The 27,229-nt window shown below is 45.0% G+C and overlaps 1 protein-coding gene across 16 annotated transcripts in view; it reads right to left on the bottom strand.

The window, feature by feature from the left end:
* The window catches only part of itpr3 (inositol 1,4,5-trisphosphate receptor, type 3), a 285,052-nt gene that overhangs the window by 51,156 nt on the left and 206,667 nt on the right, over window positions 1-27,229 (bottom strand). For 11 of the 16 annotated variants that reach the window (XR_009792909.1, XR_009792910.1, XM_061806443.1 and 8 more), the window contains 15 exons: window positions 23,929-24,054; window positions 23,735-23,860; window positions 23,532-23,652; window positions 11,851-12,181; window positions 11,619-11,727; window positions 11,455-11,548; window positions 10,256-10,431; window positions 9,999-10,158; window positions 9,729-9,934; window positions 9,454-9,654; window positions 9,283-9,393; window positions 9,120-9,215; window positions 8,926-9,027; window positions 1,765-1,848; window positions 1,568-1,678 (listed from right to left, as the gene is read on the bottom strand). Coding sequence is in view for 14 of the 16 variants with exons in the window: in XM_061806443.1 (XP_061662427.1) it covers window positions 1,568-1,678; window positions 1,765-1,848; window positions 8,926-9,027; window positions 9,120-9,215; window positions 9,283-9,393; window positions 9,454-9,654; window positions 9,729-9,934; window positions 9,999-10,158; window positions 10,256-10,431; window positions 11,455-11,548; window positions 11,619-11,727; window positions 11,851-12,181; window positions 23,532-23,652; window positions 23,735-23,860; window positions 23,929-24,054 (2,154 nt within the window). In the remaining 2 variants the exon portion in view is untranslated. The remainder of the gene's footprint in view (window positions 1-1,567; window positions 1,679-1,764; window positions 1,849-8,925; window positions 9,028-9,119; window positions 9,216-9,282; window positions 9,394-9,453; window positions 9,655-9,728; window positions 9,935-9,998; window positions 10,159-10,255; window positions 10,432-11,454; window positions 11,549-11,618; window positions 11,728-11,850; window positions 12,182-23,531; window positions 23,653-23,734; window positions 23,861-23,928; window positions 24,055-27,229) is intronic. The other 5 variants (XM_061806407.1, XM_061806486.1, XM_061806396.1 and 2 more) reach the window with 4 other exon arrangements.

Genomic DNA, 27,229 nt, shown 5'->3' with positions numbered 1-27,229 from the left:
GGTGCCCCCAAGTGGTCTCGTTTGTTTCCATTAGTTTTACCTCCGGGAAGGTAGCTTGTTGTTCCTTTGTGTTAGCCAAAATGCCGGTTTATTGCATTGCTGGACATTGCTTGAACACTCGGGAGAATGGATTTAGCCTTCATAAGTTTGCAAGAGAACCAGTTCATTGTGAAAAATGGATTGCACAGGTGCAGAGGACGAGAGCTTTGTGGGTTCCAAATAAGAGGTAGGCAGTAATGCGCGCCTGTTCAACGGTGTTCAACAAGTACTGCGGCGACTTCGAACATCCCCCTAAAAGCAGCACGGCTCACCCCGCTCGAATGTTTGCTCAGTACTGCGGCATCTGTGAACAACCCTCTACAGAAGCACGGCTCGGCTCCGTCATAAGCCACACCGGCCGGATGCGATGAGCCGCGATGGCGCATCTCCGCTAAGGAAGTGGATCTGACGGGGATGCGGTTTGGCCGTGATCGCATAAAATCTGAATATGGCTCGAAACAAGTGTAATATTGCCCCAAGGGCTCAAAACAATCGTGTAATATTGCCCGGGTAACTTCATAACCAAGTGAAGTTAAGTGGTGTTCTCCTTTTCGAAAAGAGCTTCTGTGTCAGAAGGGGTGCGTTTGTCTCCCATAGTTAGGGTGCACAGCGTGTTTTCATTGGCGAATATCCAGGTCACGTCACGGATGAAGGACGCAGACAATATGGCGACCACTTGGATATCGTAGAATGACAGTTCTGCAACTTTGCGCATGGATGACGCGCTCTCCGCTCACATTTATTTTTTTGTATAGACATTGGAGTGATTTCATTACAATATCTATTTTAGAATGTTTATAGGGGTGACACTTGGGCTTTAAGTCCAATTTAAAACTCTACTATGCAAAAGCAAAAGCTATTCAACAACAGTATAGAAATTCCGCTGTCTTCTCTGGGCCCCCGGTCCTCTCAGATGAAAACCATATTCTGCACGTCACAACAGCGTGGCTTCGGAGTAAAAGAGTGCGGGTACTAGATTGGCCTGGCTGCAGTTCAGACCTATCTTCCATTGAAAATGTGTGGCACATTATGAAGTGTAAAATACAACAGCAGAGACCGTGGAGTGTTGAACAGTTCAAACTGTACATCAAGAAAGAATGGCAAAGAACACCCTAACATCATCTACAAAGCTTCAACAATTAGTCTCCTCAGGTTTCAAATATTTATTGAATGTTAAAAGGTGATGTAACAGTGGTAAACATGAGCCTGTCCCAGCTTTTTTGGAACATATGTTCCAGCCATAAAATTCCAAGTTAATGATTATTTGCTTAAAAAAAAGTTAATCACTTTGGATTAACTCATGTACTCAATAAAATATAGGTTGACCGTGATTTGAAAACTATTTGTATTATTTTTTTGTTTTCTGTAACCTCCCAACTTCATTGGAATTGGTGTTGTATAGATGAAAAGTTCAAATGCAAAAGCAGATATATCCATTTTTGTTGTTTCTGTAGATTCTTTGATTTATTATTTATTCACAATGCCCGAAAAAAGTAGCAGCATGTTATCTGCAAAATACGGACAGTACCTCAATTTGAGAAGTGTGCAGGTCATAGTACTCCAGTGGGTCTTGTTCCACAACGGCTGTCGGTATTGACGACTTCAACATTTGTGACAGCGGACGATTGTTTAAGTTTAACTGTCAATAAAAAAACAACAACAATCTATTAGTCAAGCAACAATGTCAATCAGTGTTAACAGTATGTAAGGGTTAATTTAGCTGACCATCGAGGATATTCCTTCCTCGCCTTCTTTGGTCTTTTTTGGAGGTTTCAGAAGGTTTTGCAATACCTTGTTGTGTCGGGCCAGCTGAAAACCAACATGACACATTTCTGCTCAACACCGACAGAAAATTAAGTAATAATTTACAGAGCACTTATTAATAGTTAAAAGAAAAAACGAAAAACAGAACAGGAAACACGGAATCAAAAACAAAAGATTTCTAAAATGAATAAAAGATATCCCAATTAAAGGTTGAATGACATTTTTCGCTCATCAATGATACATACCTCTTTTTGTCTCAAATATGCAAAACACAAATACTGTTTATATATTTGAAAAGTTCTGGTACCCACATAAACATTCATCCCCGGCTACTTCGCAGTTTTTCACTTTTCGCGGGTGGTTCTGGTCCCAATTAACCTTAAAAAATGAGGGATTACTGTAGTTGAGCCGATGTCTACATCACTGATATATATTTATTTCAGTCGTCAACTCAGTGTAAGAGCCTCCAAACACAATCTAATCATTCATAACCTTTTACACAAGTTCCAACTCTCAACTTATCTATCCAATTTTCGATACCACTAATCTTCACTCCGCTCAGCGGCGTGCTGGGGCCTATGTCAGCTCACTTCACCCGAGAGGCAGGGTACACCCTGGTACACACATTAAGACAATAGAGCTGCTGTTCCTGACTGGGATCATCAAACGACAGAGTAGTTTATGTTTGATAAGATTATCCTTTGGTCTGGACTGTTAAAAATTAATTTGCCCCGATAAGTTTAAAACGGGTCAGGCTGACAATTGTAACTATTAAACGTGTTCAATAGTTATAGCAAAAACTCTTCATGTTTGTGCGCAAAACCGAATACTCTCAAGTCATGAATCCATGAACTGTGACATGAAACAAAAAATAGCCAATCAAAGCAATGCCTGGCCTAAAAACCCAGAAACAACCATAAATAATACCCTACTCTTCCCTCTTTTTTTTTTTTAATTAAGTGGGTTCCCTACAGGGCTAGCAGTATCTTCGTATCTACATTTAGACCTGGAGTTGCAGGCGGGGTGAAGTAGCAAAGAAGCAAAGTGTCTAGACCAGGAACCAGCACTGATGTACAGAATCCCAGGCTGACGCCGACATTCCCCCAATATTAAATAATAATACAGTGAAGAAAATAAGTATTTGAACACCCTGCTATATTGCAGGTTCTCCCTCTTAGAAATCATCATAGGTGCATGTCCACTGATAGATAGATGAGATAATCTAAAAAAAAAAATCCAGAAGTCACAATGTTTGATTTTTTTTAATGATTTATTTGTGTGATACAGCTGCAAATAAGTATTGGAACACCTGTCTATGAGGTAGAATTCTGACCCATAAGGGCCTTTAAAAATCCACCTCCAGTACATGTATTATCCTAAATCAGATGCACCTGTCTGAGGTCGCTAGCTACATAAAGACACCTGTCCACCCCATACAATCAGTAAGACTCAAACTTGTGACATGGCCAAGACCAAAGAGCTGTCAAAAGACACCAGAGATAAAATTGTACAACTTCACACAACTGGAAAGGGCTACGGAGAAATTGCCAAGCAGCTTGGTGAAAAACAGTCCACTGTTGGGGCAATCATTAGAAAATGGAAGAAGCCAAACATGACGGTCAATCTGGAGTGAAGCCCCATGCAAGATATCACCTTGTGGGTTCTCAATGATCCTTAGAAAGGTGAGGAATCAGCCCAGGACTACACAACAGGACTTGGTCAATGACCTGAAAAGAGCTGGGACCACCGTTTCCAAGATGACTGTTGGTAATACACTCAGACGTCATGGTTTGAAATCATGCATGGCATGGAAAGTTCCCCTGCTTGAACCAGCACAATTCAAGGCCCGTCTTACGTTTGACCATTTGGATGATACAGAGGAGTCATGGGAGAATGTTTTGTGGTCACATGAGACCAAAATGGAACTTTTTTGTCATAATTTCACTAACCGTGTTCAAAGGAAGACGAACGATGAGTTCCATCCCAAGAACACATCCTACTGTGAACCATGGGGGTGGTAGCATCATGGTTTGGGGGTGTTTTTCTGCACATGGGACAAGACAACCCCACTGTATTAAGCATAAGATGACTGCGGCCATGTATTGTGAGATTTTGGGAAACAACCTCTTTCCCTCAGTCAGAGCGTTGAAGATGGGTTTTGGCTGGGTCTTTCAACATGACAACCCGAACCACACAGACAGGAAAACAAAAGAGTGGCTCCGTATGAAGCATATCAAGGTTCTGACGTGGCCTAGCTAGTCTCCAGACCTAAACCCAATAGAAAATCTTTGGAGGGAGCTGAAACTCTGTGCTTCTCAGCGACAGCCCAGAAACCTGTCTGATCTAGACAAGATCTGTGTGGAGGAGTGGGCCAAAATCCCTCCTGCAGTGTGCGCAAAGCTGGTGATCAACTACAGGAAATGTTTGACCTCTGTAATTGCAAACAAAGGCTACAGTACAATATATTAACATTGGTTTTCTCAGGTGTTCAAATACTTATTTGCAGCTGTATCACACAAATAAATCATTAAAAAAAATTGTGATTTCAGAATTTTTCTTTTGAGACTAGCTCTCTCACATTGGACAGGCACCTACGATGAAAATTTCAGACCCCTCCATGATTTCTAAGTGGGAGAACTTGCAATATAGTAGGGTGTTCAAATACTTATTTTCTTCACTGTGGCTATGTGGAGATACATTTAAATAACCAGCGACAAGACCCAATTACACAGTAAATGGATGATGAAGTGATGGATTGGGCACATGCTTCTCAGGCCATGGATGGTGTCCAACTCACACACCCACAGCTTGTTGTTACCATTACCAGCCACGCTCAAAATAGCGTTCCGTCCCGACATTGGCACGAGCGCATGGGCCCTAAACAATTTACCACGAATGAACACAAACCCCTTGTATCACACAACACAAAAGTTGATAAACAGAGCAGTCGGCAGCCACTTCTGCTGATATGTCAGGTGTAGTCATCTACTTGGCCCGTCAAGATCTTACTCTATCAGGGCTCAAGATGTTTTGAGTGGAAAATGTTGTCTTGGAAGACAATCTTCAGTGGTGCAAGTAAAGGGTTGAACATCGAACTTACTGAACAGCTTCATTTAATTACCAGGTGGATAAATGGGGAGGCGTCTCTTTTCACGAGGTTGGAGAATTTCTCAAGAATCCAGAACAAAGACTGTAAGCGGCTACTGCTGCTTGTAGTTGAAGCAGCTATGTGTGATGGCGACCTGCCTGGTCTTAGGTTCCTAGATACAGCTAGAAAAGTAAAACCCATTGTGGAAGAACTCCCCAAAACCTCCAAGAGCAATGAGAAACCTGTGGTTTCAGATACAAGACAGAATATGCAGTCCCATACTCAACTCACCTAACCTTTTCAAACATCAACGGAGGCACATAGAGTCTAGCAAATACCTTCCGGGGGAGCTGGAAATGGGAGTATGTGAGTAATCTGCAAGTACGTCGTGAATGGAGAACCGAAAGACTAAACTGACCTGTTGGAATGGTTAAAGTACCTTGCCAAATGATGATGGGAGGTTAAGAAAGATCCAGGTGAAGACCATCTAGGATAGTAATGTCAGGCTATTCTCAGACCTGTCTCAAAAATCATTCTATTCAGTATCAACATAAAGTTGCAGGATTTTGATATGTTTCGGTTTGTTTGACATCTTATATATGCTAAGCGGGGAGTATTCTGCCTTTTATGTATAAACTGTGACACACAAGATTGCTACATTCTGCTGTAGTGTACGGTTTCAGTGCATCGCCCCCCACCAAAAAAGCCAGACTGGCTTACAGTATGTACTATATTACTTTATATTATACTATTAATTATCCAGATCGGCTCTTTGGAGTGCGCATCATCGAAGTTCCACCCAGCAACTCTCTCCTTCCTTCTTCCTTCCTCTCCGCCATTTTCTACACTATGATAGAGTGTGTGCAAGACAACCGCTGTAGTTCAAAATACCTCCAAAGCGCTGTGCTTGATCCTAAAGCTGCCGTCAAATCTTCCAAGCATGAGAGAATGATGCAGAATGGGGTTGTTCAAAATGGGAGCTGCGTTCGGTTTGTGGACAGCGGATTGCAGAAAAACAGCGGTGACTGAGGAAGAGGAGGGAGCTGCGTTCGCTTTTGCGGATTGCAGAAAAATGAGGACGCTGATCGATCGGTGAAAAAGTCTTGGATATGATCAGAGACGGCAGAAGTTATGCTTTTGTGGCACCTTTATGGCGTGAATGAATCACTGGCATGTTACATGAAGAATGATGTGGTAAACTGTGAAACCGCATCAATAACTTTTAATAAGGGAGCAAAATGTGTAATGATAAAACTTAAGGTGCAATGAGGGATTCACCCTTTTGAGGATGAGGCTTTTCAGCAAGCAAAGGTTGATTTGAAAAATTTCAAAAGTGTGCAACTATATGGTATGAGCTGTCGAGTTTAGCAATTGTGTTGACAGGGTTATCTCCTCTTACAGGTTGTTGGATTAATTGTACATAAAGTTATCTTAAATTTCCTCTTTTGTTTTGCTTTTAATGTTCTCTTGGTATGCTTAATATGCGTACATTGACTCGCGTTTGCTTTGTTTACTTACAGTTTTGTTTATCGACTCACGGTTGCTTTATTTATCAAATTTGCTGTATCTGTTACATTTCAGACCGCCCTAAGGATTCGTGAAGATGTGGCCAGAACAGGCTGGACATGGCGAGAGAGAGACATCTCACTTTCTCCTCGTGAGCAAAAGTTCCTCTTGTCGAGGAGGGGGCGCCACAGCGGTGAAACAGAAGTAATATAACAGCGACACACCAGAAGTGACGTCACAAGAGTGCGTAACAGACATTTGGTGCTACACAAGATTACCTCAAGCGTTTGCTTTGTTTGTCACTTTCTGTACTGCAATAAAAATTTTAGTTTATTGTTATTAACTAGACACTTGTACTATTGTAATTTTTGTCTCAAGTACGCAAAGTATAAATTCTTTACTGTTGACTAAACATTTTGGTACCCATAGTAAAAATACAATGTTTTATAATTTAAATGTATATGATGAGTTTATAATACTGAATATTATATTTATAAGGTTTTATAACAAAAGATTTAACCAAATACCTCTGTCTCAAATATGCAAAGTACAAATACTGTTTAGATATTTTAAATGGTGTGTGGTTCCGACATAAACATACATCCCTGCTACTTCGCGGTTTTTCACTTTTCGCAGGAGGTTCTGGTCCCAATTCATCATGAAAAAAGAGGGACTGTAGTAATTTGCCAGCTAATTTGCACGTGTGGAAGACAGCTGTGAACAATCTTTTGGCATTCTTTTTGGTTTGCTCTGCAAAAATTACAATCTCAGTCTATTGGTTTAAAAATTAAATATTGATAGGTGATATTCTAGTATTACTCTTCGCATTTGATTCCATCCATCCATTTTCTTCGCCACTTATCCTCATGAGGGTCGTGGGGAGTGCTGGACCCTATCCCAGCTGTCAAGGGGCAGGAGGCGGGCTACACTCTGAACTCGTTGCCAGCCAATCGCAGGCATTTGATTCCAGAAAGTTAATTTATTTTCAAGTTTTCAAGAGTTTTAGAGAATGTCTATGTGGGCTACCTTTGTTTTACAAAACACAACCGAGTATGTTTGTATTGTTTTACAGTTTTACACAACTTCCACTCTTCTTTTCCTTTCGGCTTGTCCCGTTAGGGGTCGCCACAGCGTGTCATCTTTTTCCATCTTAGCCCATCTCGTGCATCTTCCTCTCTAACCCCAACTGCCCTCATGTCTTCACTCACCACATCCATCAACCTTCTCTTTGGTCTTCCTCTTGCTCTTTTGCCTGACAGCTCCATCCTCAACACCCTTCTACGAATATACTCACTCTCTTGCCTCTGAACATGTCCAAACCATTGAAGTCTGCTCACTTGAACCTTGTCTCCAAAACATCCTACTTTGGCTGCCCCTCTAATCAGCTCATTTCTAAACCTATCAAAGCTGCGCACTCCGAGTTAGAACCTTAACATCTTCATTTCTGCAACCTCCAGTTCTGCTTCCCGTTTTTTCTTCAGTGCCACCATCTCAAATCCATACATCATGGCCGGCCTCACCACTGTTTTATAAACTTTGCCCTTTATCCTAGCAGAGACTCTTCTGTCACATAACACACCAGACACCTTCCGCCAGCTGTTCCAACCTGCTTGGACCCGTTTCTTCACTTCCTTACCATACTCACTATTGCTCTGGATTGTTGACCCTAAATATTTGAACTTGTCCACCCGTGGTATCTCTTCTCCCTGTAGCCTCACTCTTCCCCCCTCCACCCCTCTCATTCACGCACATATATTCTGTTTTACTTCGGCTAATCTTCATTCCTCTCCTTTTCAGTGCATGTCTCCAGTTTTCTAATTGTTCCTCCGCCTGTTCCCTGCTTTCACTGCATATCACAATATCATATGCAAACATCATGGTCCAAGGAGATTTCAGTCTAACCTCGTCTATCAGCCTATCCATTACCACTGCAAACAGGAAGGGGCTCAGAGCTCATCCCTGATGCAGTCCCACCTTCACCTAAAATTCTTCTGTCACACCTAAAGCACACTTCACCATTGTTCTGCTGCCATCATACATGTCCTGTACTATTCTAACATATTTCTCCGCCACACCAGACTTACGCATGCAGTACCAAAGTTCCTCTCTAGGCACTCTGTCATAGGCTTTCTCGAGATCCACAAAGACACAATGTAGCTCCTTCTGACCTTCTCTGTACTTTTCCACAAGGCAAATAATGCATCTGTGGTACTCTTTCTAGGCATGAAACCATACTGTTGCTCGCAGATACTTACTTCTCTCCTGAGTCTAGCCTCCAATCCTCTTTCCCATAACTTCATTGTGTGGCTCATCAACTTTATTCCTCTATAATGACATGCCCTAATCCAACCACTGTCTCCGGTGTTGTTTCGAAGAGTGTTTAATTCGGCGCACATTGGTGTGCATGAATGCATAGTGAGTGCAGCAGAGGAGCCATGACAGTAAAAGGTAGGGGTGGGGGTATTCATTGTCCTAACACCCCAATGCTACATGAGACAATCAGTCAATGAGGATGCGGAGTGGCTCACCTGCTGGGCCAAGATATAAATATTGTGTCCCACCTCACGGGGTGACACGTCCCCACCCTCACTCTCACTCTCCTGATGGTAGGCATTTTTGATCACATCCACCTAGAAATGCATACACATGTGCGCACACAAACACACAGAGTCAGAAGAAGAATCCCCTCTCTGAAGGCCTCATGAGACAAGGTGGCTCTAACCAGTTCTCGGGGACGGAGGTTGAATAGGATCCTCTCTGCGTTCTCACTGTCATGACGACTTTCCATTAGCGCCAGCAGCAATTTAGAGGCATTATCCTTGTAACGGGACAAAAATGACACCACGTGACACCATGTAATGTTTCATAATGTGAGGACAACGTACCTTGAGCTGCAGCACCATCTCCATCTGGTAACGGCAGAGGGGGCTGATGTCGTTGAGTATGAGGGCCGTGATGATGTCGATGCCGTTGCATTCATGCGTAACAATGCATGTCTGAAACACACACAAAAATGTCTTCTGAAGGTTCTCCTGATGAAGAAGTACCTTCTCTACCTGGTTCTCCTGACACGGCCCCTGACAGTACTCCGTGAGGGTCTCCAGGGTCTGAGTGATGAGGTGGACGTTTGACTCATTGATGTAGAGGCCCAGGAGGCCCAGTCCACCCGTGGTACTTCCACACATTATGTCCAAGAACTGGAGCGTCTCGCATACTAAGTTGTAGTTAGTCTTATTATTCTGGCAGCGCAAGAAGTTCTGAAAGACCAGGTCAGTGGAGATAAAGTACCCATCCGTTCTACTAGATACCACCGCATGGGATTACCACTCACTTGCAGATCCTGGTTGTGGTTTTCACAGAGAAGCTGCAGGAACCTCAGGATGGGCTTCATGATCAGGACAGCTGGGCCCATCTCAGTCTCAACCTCCTTCTGCTCCACTATTGACTCAGCTTGAACGGAGGAGGGGCTACCTCCTTGGCCCTCGACAAATAAGGAATGTTCGTTTGTGTCAGGAAGTCCAAGCGGTGAAGAGGAATCTTCCAGAGAAGATCATGGGTGTTGAGAGCACATAATTATGAAACGTGTTCACGATGAGCTCACCATTGTTTTGCTCCTTCTCATTGGCTTTGTGGGACATCTCACCAACATTAACTGACACGGTAGCTTTGATGTCCATCTGTGCCTCTTTCATCCTGTCATGGAGAACTTTGAAAAACTTCTCCGACTTGTTGTCCCCCATCATTAACTTGTAGAAAGAGTTCTACAGGATTCAAGAATTCAGAGAAAGCTTTTCAAAAAACAACCCTAACCCTAAAAAAAAAAAACTAGCAAATGTGTATGTGGGGCCTCTAGTTAACCTGTATCTCTGTGTTGCCTCCCTCTAGCAGGCAGATGGCCAGCTGGATGCTCTCCTTGAAGATCTTATCATTCTTGGTGCTCATCACTAGGTCCGTAAAGAGTTTGCTCCCGCCTTCTCGGTCCAGACGACACTGAACCGCTGCCACCGCCACCCAGTCGCGCTCTGGCTCACTGCCTGGTGGTCACACCAGCATGTCATGAATTCACAAGACAAACTTGAGTTGGACTTTTAAAATGAAAGCCTGAAACTGAAAGTGTGTATTTCCCCAAATAGTGGCTAATACATGAAGAGAGTCACACATCAAAATATGGGCTGTAACGATCGTAACGATAGCAGCAGATACTCAGCACACGTGGCATTTGGACTTTGAACTTGTTGGTGATATTAAGGAAAAAAATTGTAGATTATTATTTGATAGGATGGCACTGTGAAGCAGCTATAGAGCGTTGGCCTCACAATTCTGAGGAGCCGGGTTCGAATCTTGGCCCTGCCTGTGTGGAGTTTCTACAGGCACTCCGGTTATCTCCCAAATCCCAAAAACATGCATTAATTGGAGACCCTAAATTACCCCTAGGTATAATTGTGAGTGCGACTGTTGTCTGTCTCCATGTGGCCTGCGATTGGCTGGCAACCAGTTCAGGGTGTACCCTGCCTCCTGCCCGTTGACAGCTGGGTAAGGTTCCAGTACTACCCGCAAGCCTTTTGAGAATAAATGAATCAGAAAATGGATGGATGGATGGATTATTTGATAGTATATTGATTAAATTAAGTGGCACAGTGGTAGACTAGTTAGCATATTTCAAAGGTCTAAGGTCCACATTTCAAATCTGGCCCCGCCTGTGTGGAGTTTGCATGCTCTCCTTGTGCCTGCATGGGCTTTCTCGGGGTACTGGGGTTTCCTTCCACATCCTAAAAACATGCATCGTTGGTTATACTCTGAATTCTTGATAGATGCTTATGGTTGTTTGTGTGCATGCAACCTGTGATTGGCTGACGACCATTTCTGGGTCTATCTCGCCTCTCCCCCAGAGAAAGATGAGATAGCCACCAGCATACCCACAAACCAAATGAGGATAAGTTACATGGAAAATGGAACAACTAATGAACCACTAGTACTCTGAACTTGAGGAAATAAATCTGTGTAAGGAAATGCAGAGCAGTGTTTATTAATTTTGGTTCTGAAAAGACGTTTGGAACCTGCCACTCCAAATTCTGCCAGCCCATTCTTCAGGTTATTCTTCTTGTTTGGAAACAAGTAGTTCTGCAACAGAACATTCCGCAACAAAATTCCCTGGAAGACCACAGAACATTTTAAAATATTTAGTATGATTATTAGAAGAAGAAAACTGTGTGTTCTCCACCTTTTCATCAAAGTCCAGTGTTCTAATCAACATTTCCTGCAGTGTCCTTAGAACTTTGATACACAACTTCTCCTCTGTGGAAATCAGAGCTTTTGTGTGCTGAATTAGCCTGTGCAAGGACACACGCATGCACATACACACACACACACACACACACACACAAACATGAACTTCTGAACTGTCCTGATTCTTAATGATAGTCATCATCAATTATTAAGATTATTTTTCTCACTTGGAGATGAATCCCCCTGACTCGCAACGCAGCCGTGCATCTGTTCCCTCGAGGAAGAGAAGCTCTGGCTGGTGAAGAACGTCCACTAGCACAGAGAGCTCAGCATTGACAAGTGGTTTGAGGCGCTGCTCCAGTGTATTGATGACGTCCTGTAGTTTCTCAATGATGTTCTTGTAGTCGCAGAGGTTGCTGGATCCAACCGGCCGTGTTGAGCGTGATGGTAATTTATAGCTGGTATTGGAGCGCGACAGTGAGTTTAGAGCGCTGGTGGATAACATGGCGCTAATCTGAGCCTCCAGGTCCAGAGGTAGAGCAATGGAGCGGCTCTTGGCTGGGAGGACACAATTATCTTACTTTTGAATATCAAACGATAACAGTATAAATGACAACACACATGGTGTCATAGGCAAAACATCTATGACATCACCAGTAATATCCCTGGCGATACTACTGGCATAGTAAATGATGTGACATCTGGTGAGTTCACAAGAGACACCAAGAGTGATGTCATCCAGGACATGAGTGCCATCATTGGTGACATTAAAGGGGAAATCCAGTGCTTTGCATGAACAGTGTATCCAATAGGTCATGTAATATGTACCCTGTTTTGACAATGTGATGTTAAATCCTCTCTCATTTAATAGTGTTTTGAGAAGATTTTTATTGACAGTTACAAATTTTCAGGGGTGCTGCCATTTTCCCGAGTCACATGATCTACGTGGGCGTATCTGACGTGTACCGTGCCGTTACGAACGCTCGATTACATGGGACACCATTACACCCAGTGCTGATTTCTCGGATTTATCCTCATCTGATGAAGAAATAGCAGTATTGGTTGATTGGGAAGACGGAGGAATACTTCAATACAGATTTGAACCTGTGGCTGTAATTAATTTTGAATATTCGGATGATTCTTTGGGCGGAATAATTCGGAGTCTGACTACTCAGAGGCCTACGGGCGACAGAAGTGCGTAAACAAAGGCCCCCGGGAGCTCTGGGCCGGCAGCCATGGATGGTTCTTCAGACGGGAATGATGCAGAGTCTGACAAGTGAGCTCCGGCGGGGGGCCGCGAGCCGAGCTTCCAGGTAGTGAATGCCTTTAGCCGAGCTTCGGTGGTGGCGGAGGCCTTTAGCCGAGCTTCGGTGGTGGCGGAGGCCTTTAGCCTAGCTTCGGCTTCCAGGGCTAACGCCCTCCGTTGCCTGGAAGCTTGGCTCGTGGCCCGCAGCCACCCGCTTCATTAGCCCCGGATGCCAAAGCTAGGCTAAATGCCTCTGCCGCCACCAAAGGCGGGCCACGAGCTCTGGTGGTGGGCCGCGACCCGAGCTTCGACGTCCGGGAAGGCCTTTAGCCGACCTTTGGCGTCTGGGGCTAACGGCCTCTGCCGCCTGGAGCTTTCTCGTCAGACTTCGCATCATTACTGTTCAAGAACCATCCATGGCTGCAGGCTCAAACCTCCCGAGGGGCTTTGTTTATGCACTTATGTCGCATGGAGGCCTCCGAGCAGTCAGACTCCGCGTCATTCCGCCTGAAGCACCAACCAACAACATTCAACATTAATTACACCCACAGGTTCAAATCTGTATGGAAGTATTCCTCCGTCTTCCCTATAAACCGATACTGCTATTTCTTCATCAGATGAGGATAAATCTGAGAAATCAGCGCTGGGCATAATGGTGTCCCATGTTGAAAGGAGTGTTAATTAGTGATGCTTCCAATTACCGTTGAATACCCGAATGTATTATGCAACCATGGTTATATAAGTTGTTTTTCACTCACTTGTTTTTCACTATCTTGTTCGCATGCATACACTCACTTGTTTTTCGTATCACTTGTTTTTCTGGTCAAGACGTCTGGACCGTTTCACTATCTTGTTCGCATGCATACCAAAGACGAACATTGTTGTGGGATGTCTTGACAGTTATGGCTGCGTAAGATGTTTTTCAGAGCCTGAAGGACACACTTAGGTGTCAATAGTAAATCAGGAAACAATCGTTGTGGCGCCAGGTGGGACGGGTAGGCCACCCGCCCTTTCTCTCGCACGCAACTGAAAAGTATAATAGAGAGATGCAGAGTACAAACAGGGAGAGTCTGCTGCGGGTTTCGTACGGACGCCCAGCTGGTTGACAAGCAGACCTCTACCTGGGTGATCGGCTCTCCACCTTCTCGGCATAGGTAAGGGGCTCATATGATTGATTTCACGCAATGTCAACTGTGTTTTGAGAACTTGCATTTGGTCGAAATAAATATGCCAGTTATTGAGGCTAAATAGCATTTGGGAACGTTGGTCTTTTGTTGAGTGTCGTCTTTGTCTCCTGAGCGCCGACCAGCACCGATCCTTTCAATAAAACACATGTAATCCAGCGTTTGTAAAGGCACGGTACACGCCACATACGCCCACGTAGATCATGTGACTCGGGAAAATGGCAGCGCCCCTGAAAATTCAGAATTGTCGATAAAAATCTTCTTAAACCACTATTAAATGAAAGAGGATTTAACTTCACATTGTCAAAATAGGGTACATATTACATGACCTATTGGATACATTGTTCATGCAAAGCACTGGATTTCCCCTTTAATTACTGACCTTATCTCTACAATAAGTGACACTCGATACCATCAATGACGGTACCCACCCAGTGATTTCATTGGTGACTTAATAGATGACATCTCTTAAGACATAATCAGTGTTCAATTAATTCATAAATTGCAGATGGATCAGAAGATATAAAGTGCACACAGTGGAACTTCGTTAAAACAGACCGTCAGGACTGAACAATGTGCCCCAAAACCCTATACATTTGTCACCGAAGATGTCATTAACAAAGTCTGTTCCAAACCACTAATTAGTGGCGCTGTGACAAAATCCATGCATAGGATGGGACTGACGTGCTTTCGAGTTACAGATACAATATACAACAATGACAAGATCCATTGGAAGAGGTGTGGATTTAGCCGTACTTCCATATTGTCATTGTGCTTTTGGTTAGATGGTTAGGTGTTTGTTTAGGTAAGTTCCATACATTTTCTGGTAAATACTCCCTAATGGCCTCCAGCATTCCCATGAATCTTGTGAGGATGAGCTGTCTGGAAAATGGATGGGTGCATACGCCCTGGTTTTCTTCGACCCATTAGTACTCATTTCTTTGAACCTTTTGTAGTGCTTTATATTTATTAATCCATTCTTTTGTTACTTTTTAAATTATCATTTGTCCTACTCATTACTAAGGGACCTTTTTTTCAAATTTAAATATAGACAGTAATTTTCCGGCTCTATTGTTGCTTCAGACCTGTGAACTGGTCTGAAAATGCCTGATCTCTTCTGATCTCAGAAGATAAGAAGAAGTCCTGGCTAATACTTGAATGGGAGACCACCTACGAATACCCACAGTTGGGGTTGGGCACTTAGCCAATCACCTGCTTCCATTATAACTAGAGCTTAGAGAAACTGCATTTTCAGCCTAATGTGCCTCATGGCATTGACAGCTCTGGGGGGGGTGGGGGAATGATGCTTTGAGGTCACATACAGACACGGTTTGTCCATGGCCTCGCAGACTGTCAAAACCTGGAAAAATATCACCAGCAGGGTAAACTTGCCAGAGTATATATATCCATCCATCCATCCATTTTCTTTGCCGCTTATCCTCACGAGGGTTGCTGGGAGTGCTGGAACCCAGTTTAGGAATTGTGTTGATGGCGTTGGATGAAATGGATTAATTGTACATAAAGTTATCTCATATTTGCTCTCCTGTTTTGATTTGAATGCTCCATTGCTATGCTTAATATGCTTCTACTGAGTTGCGTTGGCTTTGTTTGCGTATCTTGCTTTGTTTGTTTATCAACTCATGGTTGTTTTATTTATCACGTGTTTGTTACATTTCGGACAGCCCTAAGGAAATAAAAAAGAGGATTCGTGGTGATTTGGCCAAAACGGGCTGGAGATGGTGAGACAGACACATCCCGCGTTCTCCTCACGAGCAAACGTTCCTCTTGTCAAGGAGGGAGTGGCACACTGACGAAATGGAAGTGATGCAATAGGGGCGCGCCTGAAGTGACATTAAAACAACGTGTACCGGGCATTCAGTGTTACACGAGAACACCACGCGTTTGCTTTGTGACTTTCTGTACTGCCATAAAAAAATTATTTTATTGTTATGATTCAACCAAACACTTGTAGTGTTGTAATTTTTCTCTCAAGTGGGCAATGTATAAATGCTGTCCTGTTGATTAAACATTCTGGTACCCACACGGCTGCCCCAGCAGAACAGAAGTGATGTCACAGCGGCGCGCCGGAATTGATGTCAAAACAGGGCGTCATGGGCATTCGGTGCTGCATGAGAAGACCACGTGTTTGCTTTGTGACTTTCTGTACTGCAATAAAAATGTTATTTTATTATTGTTTAACTTGACACTTGCAGTGAAAATTGTGTCTTAAGTTGGCAAAATATAGATGTACTGTTAATTAAACATTCTGGTACCCACACGACATCTCCAGCAGAAGTCTCTGAGTGATGAATGGTAAATATTCAGTGAGATAATACAGGTTCTGGTCCCAATTAACCGCAAAACACGAGGGATTACTATATGCTTGGAGCCGCAAAAAACTAAAAGCCTTATATACAGTGAAGAAAATAAGTATTTGAACACCCTGCTATAGTGCAAGTTCTCCCACTTAGAAATCATGGAGGGGTCTGAAATTTTCATCGGAGGTGCATGTACATTGTGAGAGAGATAATCTAAAAAGAGAAATCCTGAAATGAAAATGTAAGATTTTTTAACAATTTATTTGTGTGATACAGATGAAAATAAGTATTTGAACACCCGAGAGAACCAATGTTAATATTTGTTATTGTAGCCTTTGTGTGCAATTACAGAGGTCAAACGTTTCCTGTAGTTGTTCACCATGGTTGCACACACAACAGGAGGGATTTTGGCTCACTCCTCGACACAGTTCCTCTCGAGATCAAACAGGTTTCTGGGCTGTCGCTGAGAAACATCGAGTTTCAGCTCCCTTCAAAGATTTTCTATTGGGTTTAGGTCTGGAGACTGGCCAGCCCACGCCAGAACCTTGATATGCTTCTCACGGAACCACTCCTTGGTTTTCCTGGCTGTGTGCTTCAGATCATTGTCATGTTGAAAGACCTAGCCACAACCCATATTCAATGCTATGACTGAGGGAAAGAGGTTGTTCCCCAAAATCTCACAATACATGGCAGTGGTCATCCTCTCCTTAATACAGTGCAGTCATCCTGTCCCATGTGCAGAAAAAAAAAAACCCAAGCATGATGTGACCACCCACATACTTCACAGAAGGGATGGTAATCTTGGGATGACTTCTAACTATGACGTCTTAGTGTATTACCAACAGTCACCTCTGAAACAGTGGTCCCAGCTCTTTTCAGGTGATTGACCAAGTCCTGTTGTGTAGTCTTGGGCTGATTCCTCACCTTTCTAAGGATCATTGAGACCCCACGAGGTAATATTTTGCATGGGGCTCCACTCCGTTTGAAATTGACCATCATGTTTACCTTCTTCCATTCTCTTATGATTGCTACAACAGTGGACCTTTATTCACCAAGCTGCTTGGAAATTTCTCTGAAGCCCATTCCAGCCGTGTGGAGCTGTACAATTTTGTCTCTGGTGTCTTTGGACAGCTCTTTGGTCTTGGCCAAGTTACAAGTTTGAGTCTTACTGATTGTACGGGGTGGACAGGTGTCTTTATGCAGCAAACGACCTCACACAGGTGTATCTGATTTAGGATAATACATGGAGTGGAGGTGGACTGTTAGGGTCAGAATTCTTGCTGATAGACAGGTGTTCAAATACTTATTTGCAGCTGTATCACACAAAATCGTTAAAAAAACCAGATTGTGATTTCTAGATTTTTCTTTTTAGATTATCTCTCTCACAGTGGACATGCACCTATGATGAAAATTTCAGACCCCTGCATGATTTCTAAGTGGGATAACTTGCAAAATAGCAGGGTGTTCAAATACTCATTTTTTTCAACACACACTGTATCCATCCATCCATTTTGTCCCGCCTTTACGGGTCGGGTCACGGGGGAAGTCGCTTCAGCAGGGATACCCAGACTTCCATTTTCCAGCCACTTCTCCAGCGTGTCCTGGGTTTTCTCCGGGGTCTCTTTCCAGTGGGACTTGCCCAGAATACTTCACCAGGGAGGCATACAGGAGGCATTCGAATCAGATGCCCCACCCACCTCATCTGGCTGCTCTCAATGCAGAGGAGCAGGGGCTCGACACTGATCCCCTCCCGGATGACCGAGCTTCTCACCCTATCTCTAAGAGACAACCTGCAGAGGAAAATCATTTCGGCCGCTTTATCCAGGATCTTGTTCTTTCTGTCACGATCCACAACTCATGTCCATAAGTGAGGGTAGGAACGTAGATCAACTGGTAAATTGAGAGCTTCGCTTTTTAACTTAGCTCCCTCTTTACCACAACAGACTAAAACAAAGTCAGTATCACTGCAGACGCTGCACTGATCCGTCTGTCGATCTCCCGCTCCATTCTTCCCTTACTTGTGAACAAGACCCCAAGACACTTGAACCCCTCCACTTGGGGCAGGATCTCATCCCCGATCTGGAGAGGGCATGCCACCTTTTTCGAACACAGGAACATGGACTCGGATTTCGACCTGCTGATTTTCATCCTAGCCGCTTCACACTCGGCTGTGAACGGCTCCAGTGAGAGCTGGAGGTCACGGCTTGATGAAGCCAACAAAACAAATTCATCTCCAAAGAGTAGAGATGCGATGCTGCGGCCACCAAACCGGACACACGCTACACCTCGGCTGCGCCTAAAGATTCTGTCCATAAAAGTTATGAAAAAAATCGGTGACAAAGGGCAGTCTTGGCAGAGTCCAACACTCACCAGAAACGAGTCCGACTTATTGCCGGCAATGCGGACGAAACGCTGACAGTGGTCGTACAGGTACCGAACAGCTCATATTAGGGGGTTCAGTACCCCATAATCCCGAAGAACACGCCACAGGACTCCCCGAGGGACACGGACGAACGCCTTCTCCAAGTCCACAATAAGTACGTAGACTGGTTGGGCGAACTCCCATGCACCCTCGAGGATCCTGTCAAGGTTCTGGAGTTGGTTCACTGTTCCACAGCCAGGACGTAACCACATTGCTCCTCCTGAATCCAAGATTCGACTTCCGATGGAGCCTGCTCTCCAGTACCCCTGAAAGATCTTACCAGGGAGGCTGAGGAGTGTGATCCCCCTATAGTTGGAACACACCCTCTGGTCACCGTTCTTAAAAAGGGGGACCACCATCCCAGTCTGGCAATCCAGAGGCACTGTCCAAGATGTCCATGCGATATTGCAGAGGCATGTCAACCAGGACAGCCCCACATCAACCAGAGGTTTTTCGGAACTCGGGGCGAATCTCTGCCACCAAGGAGCTTTTTAACCAACTCGGTGACCTCAACCCCAGAGATAGAAGAATCCACCTCAGAGCACCCAGACTCAGCTTCTTCGTGGGAAGGCGTGTTGGTGGAATTGAGGAGGTGTTCGAAGTATTTACTCACAAGATCCCGAGTTGGGGTCAGCAGTGGCCCATCCCCACTATACAGTGTTGACGGCGCACTGCTTCCCCCTCCTGAGACGCCGGACGGTGGACCAGAATGTCTTTGAAGCCATCCTGAAGTCGTTCTCCATGGCTTTACCAAATTCCTCCCACGCCTGGGTCTTTGCCTCAGTGACCACCAAAGCTGCATTATGTTTGGCCAGCCGGGTACCTATCAGCTGCCTTGGGAGTCCCACAGGCCAAAAATGCTTGATAGGACTCCTTGATAGCATCCCTCACTGTTGATGTCCACCAACATGTTCGTGGGTTGCCGCCACAATAGGCACCGACCACCTTACGGCCACAGCTCCGGTCGGCCGCCTCAACAATGGAGGCACGGAACATCGTCCACACAGACTCAATGTCACCTGCCTCCTCCGGGACGTGAGCAAAGTTCTTTCGCAAGTGGGAGTTTAAATCCTTTCTGACAGTGGAATTTGCCAGCTGTTCCCAGCAGACCCTCACAATACGTTTGGGCCTGCCACGTCGATCTTCCCCCACCAACGGATCCAACTCACCACCAGGTGGTGATCAGTTGACAGCTCCGCCCCTCTCTTCACCCAAGTGTCCAAGACATGTGGTCACAAGCCCTCTGACACGACCACAAAGTTAATCATCCAACAGCAACCTAGGGTGTCCTTGTGCCAGGTGGACATGTGGACACCTTTATGCCTGAACATGGTGTATGTTATGGACAATCCATGATGAGCACAGAAGTCCAGTAAAAGAACACCACTCGGGTTCTGATCGGCGGGGCTGTTCTTCCCAGTCATGGCCTTTCAAGTCTCACTGTCACTGCCCATGTGGGCATTGAAGTCCCCCAAGAGAATGATGGAGTCCCCAGAGGAGCCGCTCTCTACCACTCCCTCTGAGGACTCCAAAAAGGGTGGGTACTCTGAACTGCTGTTTGGTGCACAAGCACAAACAGTCAGGACCCGTCCCCCTACATTCAGGCGGAGGGAGGCTACCTTCTCATCTGCTGGGGTAAACCCCAACGTACAGGCCCCAAGCCGGGGGGCAATAAGTATACCCACACCTGTTCAGTGTCTCTCACCGTGGGCAACTCCAGAGTGGAAAAAAGTCTAACCCCTCTAAAGAGGAGTGCTGCCAGAGCCAAAGCGACCTCACGCACCAATTCAGCCTCCAAAGAGTTGACATTCCATGTCCTTAGAGCTAGTTTCTATAGCCGGGGATAGGATCGCCAAGGTCCTTTGGACACAGCCCAGATCACATTACGGACCCCTATGGCTCCTCTCACAGGTGGTGAGCCCATGGCAAGGGGGACCCATATTACCCTTTTGTGCTGTGCCTGGCCGAGCCCCATGTGTGCTGGTCCGGCCACCAGACGCTCGCCTTCGAGCCCCACCACCGGGCCTGGCTCCAAAGAGGGGCCCCGGTGACCCGCGTCCGAGCAAGGGAAACCAAGAACACATTTTTGTACTCGGGGTTTTGGAGTTGTGCTTTGTCTGGTCCCAAACCTACAGTGAAGAAAATAAGTATTTGAAGACCCTGCTATATTGCAAGTTCTCCCACTTAGAAATCATGGATGGGTCTGAAAATTTCATCATAGGTGCATCTCCACTGTGAGAGATAATCTGAAAAAGAAAATTCCAGAAATCACAATGTATTTTTTTTTAACATTTTATTCGTGTGATACAGCTGGAAATAAGTATTTGAACACCTGTCTATCAGCTAGAATTCTGACCCCCAAAGACCTGTTCGTCCGCCTTTAAAAGTCCACCTCCACACCATGTATTATCTTGAATCACCTCAGTGGTTAGAGCATTGGTTTGGTAAACCAAGGGTTGTGGGTTCGTATCCCACTGGGGCCTCCACTCCCTGAGAAGGGTTGCGTCAGGAAGAGCATCCGGCATAAAAATTGTGCCAAACAAATATGTGCGTTCATCTGAGATGACACACTGTGGTGAACCCTAATGGGACAAGCCGAAAGAAAGATGCACCTGTGTGAGGTCGTTCACTGCATAAAGACACCTGTCCATCCCATACAATCAGTCAGACTCAAACTTGTAACGTGGCCAAGACCAAAGAGTTGTCCAAAGACATCAGAGACAAAATTGTAAAACTCCACATGGCTGGAAAGGGCTACAGAGAAATTGCCAACCTGCTTGGTGAAACAAGGTCTAATGAAGAAGCAATCATTACAACACGGAACAAGCTAAACGATGGTCTATCTCAATCGGAGTGGAGCCCAATGCAAGATATCACCTCGTGGGGTCTCAATGATCCTTCAAAAGGTGAGGAATCAGCCCAAGACTACACGACAGGACTTGGTCAATGACCTGAAAAGAGCTCGGACCATTGTTTCCAAGGTGACTGTTGGTAATACACTAAGACGTCATGGTTTGAAATCATGCATATTACGGAAGTTTCCCCTGCTTAAATCAGCACATGTCAAGGCCCGTCTTAAGTTTGCCAATGACCATTTGGATAATACAGAGGAGTCATGGGAGAAAATTGTGTAGTCAGATGAGACCAACACTGAACTTTTTGGTCATAATTCCACTAACCGTGTAGGGAGGAAGATGAATGATGAGTTCCATCCAAAGAACACCAACCCTACTGTGAAGCCTGGGGGTGGTAGCATCATGCTTTGGGGTGTTTTTCTGCACATGGGACAGGACCACTGCACTGTATTAAGGAGAGGATAACCGCAGCCATGAATTGTGAGATTTTGGGGAACAACCTCTTTCCCTCAGTAACAGCATTGAAAATGGGTCGTGGCTGGATCTTTCAATAAGACAATGATCCGGAGCACACAGCCAAGAAAACCAGAGTGCGTCCGTAAGAAGAATATCAAGGTTCTGGCGACAGCTCAGAAACCTGTCCGATCTCGAGAAGATCTGTGTGGAGGAGTGGGCCAAAATCCCCCCTGCTGTATGCAAACCCGGTGAACAACTACAGGAAAGGTTTGACCTCTGTAATTGCAAATAAAGGCTACTGGACCAAATACTAACAATGTTTTTCTCAGGTGTTCGAATACTTATTTGCAGCTGTATCACACAAATACATCATTAAAAAAAACAATGTGATTTCTGGATTTTTCTTTTTAGAATATCTCTCTCACAGTGGACATGCACCAACGATGAAAATTTCAGACCCCTCCATTATTTCAAATACTTGTTTTCTTCACTGTAATTGCCTAATCAACCATGGTTTGTGTCTATTTCAGTGGATAAGCAGACACAACAGTATATTGTTTGTTCTTTTACAGTTACAGGAGGGCACTTGGTGAATTTGCAAACAGATGACATAAGGATTTCCGGTTCCACGTTGGTTCGCATAAGTGGATATTTTTACATACGGGCATGCATTTGTGTGTTTTGCTATAGTTGAGGACAGACATATATTTTGGGAGTGACTGCTGCAGTTCTCATTTTTAGAAATATGTAGCCACACACATGAGGTATCACTGCTAGTTTGCTGCATCAACTCAACATATGGTGATTTCAGAGAGGTGTCAATGTTGTTGCCAATAGCCAATAACTGCCAGTGTGGAAAACTACAGTCAACACGTAAACTACTCAAACTGTTGGGTCAACCCTTAAATCCTGCCACACACAGCGCAATGCGGTTGAACTCGATTGAAAAGCACCATTGCATAAAAACAAGAGTTAACTCTAACACGCACATTGAACCATTGGATGTTTGAACACTGTATATATGTGTTTGTTTGTGTTTTGATTATCCTACATTTTTGCTTTCATCAGCAACTTCCTGGCTTCAGTTTTTACATGTAATGTGAAGTGAAGTGTGAGGATAAGAATAGATAATCTTACATTTTACTACAAACATTGATTATGACATTAAATCGGATTGAAAAACTGAGGAGAGCATAGAACATATGCATTTATATTGTTGGCTGTTATCAGAAGAGCTTTTCTGAAAATTATCAGACTGCTCCAGCAGAGAGGGCCAAAAAGGCATACAGGAACTGAAATAAGAAATCATATATCTCCGCTTCTAGCTTCATTACACATAAAATCTTTCTAATCACCTCCAAAGTAGCATTCTACACTACTGCATACTACTTCCAAGATGTCTTCTAAAGAACAGGATGAAGGGTCACCTGTGACGGCAAGGGTCTTGATGCAGGTCTCCACTTGGCTTCGATATTGCTGCTGCAACCAAGGACAGTCCAGCAGCCGCACAGATGACTGCAGCAGCTGTGTGACAATAGTGTGATGACTCTAACAAAAAGAACAGGTGGGGTGCAGTCAAAGTTGGGGATTAGACAGTCAACTCCACTTTAAAGGCAAAGCTTGAGCTGACCTGCAGCGCCGTGCTGTTCTCTGAGAAGGGTGAGCTAAAGAAGGCGTTAATGGTATCAAAGACCACATTGATGATGTACTTCTCCAAGACGGGATCAGAAAGTCGCTTGTCCCGCTTGTTGCACACCTGGCAGGAGGACACAAAGCTTCATCAATCACTGGTAACCTGTAAAATAACAAAGTGCCCATGCTCACTCGGGCCATATCAACTGTGAAGTCCTCAAATAGCTTCCAGATGTGGTTGGATGTGTAGATCTCCTTCATCTCCACCTCCGTGTCCACGTAGCAGTGATTGACGAAGTTGACGTAAGCAACTTTCACCTGGGTGAACACAACATGACAGTGCAATGTGTGTGAATGATTATCCTACCATCTTGTACCACTTATCCGGGATGGGGTCGCAGGGACCTTAACTTTAGCAGGGACTCTCGTACTTCCGTTTCCCCAGCAACTTCATCCAGCTCTTTCGGGGGATCCCAAGGTGTTCCCAGGCCAGCCAAGAGACAATTTCTCTAGCGTATCCTGTGTCTCCTTCTGGTTAGATGTGTCTGGAACACCTCACAGGGACCAACCACATTACGGCCACAGCTCCAGTCGGCCGCCTAAAGATGGTCCACTTGGACTCGATATGCCCTCCGTCCCCCAGAACATGAGCAAAGTTCTGTCGGAGGTGGGAGTTGAAACTCTTTCTGATAGGGAATTCTGCCATCCATTCCCAGCAGATCGTCAAATATGTTTGGACCTGCCACATAAGACAGGCATCTTCCTCAACCCTCAGAGCCATCTCACAACCAGTTCATGATAATTTGACAGCTCCGCTATTCTCTTCACCAGTGTTCAAGACATGCGGCCGCAAGTCCAATGACACGATGAGTTGATGATCCAACTGCGACCTTGGGTGTCCTGGTGCCAAGTGCATGTGCGGACACACTTATGCTTGAACATGGTGTTCGTTATGGACAATCCGTGATGAGCACAGAAGTCCAACAACACAACATCAGTCGGGTTCTGATGGGTGGGGGTGGGGGGTGGGGTCCTCACAATCACGCTCTTCCAAGTCTCACTGTCATTGGCCACGTTAAACACTGAATTTCCCTAGCAAAACAATGGAGTACCGAGTAGGGGCAGTCTCTGGTACCCGCTCTAAGGACTCCAAAAAGGGTGGGTACTCTGAACTGCTGTTTGGTGCATAGGCACAAACAACAGTAAGGACCCATCCGCCTGCCCAAAGGCAGAGGCTACCCTCTCATCCACCAGGATGAACCCCAACGTCCGGGCGGCGAGCCGAGGGGTAAAAAGTATACCCAAACCTGCTCAGCGCCTCTCCTCATAGACAACTCTAGAGTGGAAGAGATTTCAACTCCTCTCAAGAGGACTGGTACCAGAGCCCAACCGGTGTGTGGAGGCGAATCAGACTATATCTAGTCGGAATTTCTCAACCTCACACACCAGCTCGGGCTCCTTCCCTGCCAAAGAAGTGACGTTCCACAAGCTTCTGTAGGCGGGGATCGGATCGCCAAGGTCCCTGCCTTTGGTCACTGCCGAGCTCAAATTAGACCAGACCTCTATGGCGCCTTCTATGGGTGGTGAGCCCATGGGAAGGGGGACCCACGTTACCCTTTCAGGCTGTGCCTGGCTAGGCCTAATGGCTGGATGGCCTTTGAGCCCGACTTCCAGGCCTGGGTCCAGATGGGCTCCCGGTAACTTTCATCAGGGCAAGGAAAATTTCTATCTATTTATATTAGTCATCATAGAGCTGTTTTTGTCATCCTTTGTCCAGTCCCTCACCCAGGACCTTTTTGTCATGGGTGACCCCAGCAGAGGCATAAGCCCCCGACAATTTATCCAGTTCATCCAATACGACTGCAAACAGGAAAGGGCTTGGCATGGAACCCTGATGCAGACCTCGACCTTAAATTCTTCTGTGACACCAACGGCACATCTCACCGCTGTTCTGCTGCCCTCATACCTGTCCTTATTTCTCCGCAACACCAGACTTGCGCATACAGTACCACAGTTCCTCTCTTAGCACTCTGTCATAGGCTTTCTCTAGGTCTACAAAGATACAATGTAGCTCCTTCTGACCTTCTCTGTACTTTTCCACGACCATCCTCAAGGAAAATAGTGCATCTGTGGTACTCTTTCTAGGCATGAATCCATACTGTTGCTCGCAGATACTTCTGTCCTGAGTCTATCCTCCACTGCTCTTTCCCATAACTTCATTGTGTGGCTCATCATCTTTATTCTTCTGTAGTTTCCACAGCTCTGAACATCTCCTTTGTTCTTGAAAATGGGGACTAGCACACTTTCCCTCCATTCTTCTGGCATCTTCTCTCCCACTAGTAGTTAAATAAGTTGGTCAAAAACTCCACAGCCACCTCACCAAATTGCTTCCATACCTCCACTTGTATGTCATCGGGACCAACTGTCTTTCAATTTTTCATTCTGTTCAGTGCTTTTCTAACTTCTCCCTTACTAATCAAAGCCACTTCCCGGTCATTCACGCTTGCCTTGACTACTCTACATTCTCTCCCATTTTTTCATTCATTACCTTCTCAAAGTACTCTTTCCATCTACTGAGTACACTACTGGCACCAGTCAACATATTTCCATCGCTATCCTTAATCACCTTTACTTGCTGCACATCCTTCCCATCTCTATCCCTCTGTCTGGCCAACCTGTAGAGCTCATTTTCTCCTTCTTTCTTATCCAACCTGGAGTACATGTCGTCATATGCCTCTTGTTTAGTCTTCGCCACCTCTACCTTTGCAGTACGACCCATCTCAATGTATTCCTTACGCCTCTCCTCAGTCCTCTCCGTGTCCCACTTCTTCGCTAATCTCTTACCTTGGATGACTTCTTGTATTTTGGGGTTCCACCACCATTACCTTGGGAGTAGTATTCCAGTCTTCTGGGAGGTCTTCCTATCAATGTAGAGCCTGTCTCAGCTCTTTCCGGAAGGCCACACAACATTCTTCCTTTCTCCACTTCCACCACCTGATTCTCTGCTCTACCTTGGTCTTCTTAGTCTTCCTACCCACTAACCAGAGTCATCCTGCACACCACCATCCTCTGCTGTCAAGCTACACTCTCCCCAACCACAACCTTACAGTCGGTAACCTCCTTCAGATTACACTGTCTGCACAAAATATAACCCACCTGCGTGCTTCTACCTCCGCTCTTGTAGGTTCACTCTATGTTCCACACTCTTCTGGAAATAAGTGTTAACCACTGCCTTTTCCATCCCTTTGTGAAGTCCACTACCATCTGCCCCTCAAAGTTTCTTTGCTGAATGCCATACTTACACACACTTCTTCATTGCCCCTGTTTCCTTTGCCAACATGTCCATTGAAATCTGTACCAATCACAGCTCTCTCTCTCTCTCTGCTCTCTGCTCAGGACTACTTCGTGTAGTTCCTTCCAGAATTTCTCTTTCCACTCGAGGTCACATCCTACCTGTGGGGCATAGCCGCTAATCACATTATACACAATACTC

This window comes from Syngnathoides biaculeatus, chromosome 2, assembly GCF_019802595.1.
Source record: "Syngnathoides biaculeatus isolate LvHL_M chromosome 2, ASM1980259v1, whole genome shotgun sequence".
NCBI classification, from domain to species: Eukaryota; Metazoa; Chordata; class Actinopteri; order Syngnathiformes; family Syngnathidae; genus Syngnathoides; species Syngnathoides biaculeatus.
Note: the sequence above shows the minus strand (reverse complement) of the source record. Positions and strands in the feature narration are given on the sequence as shown.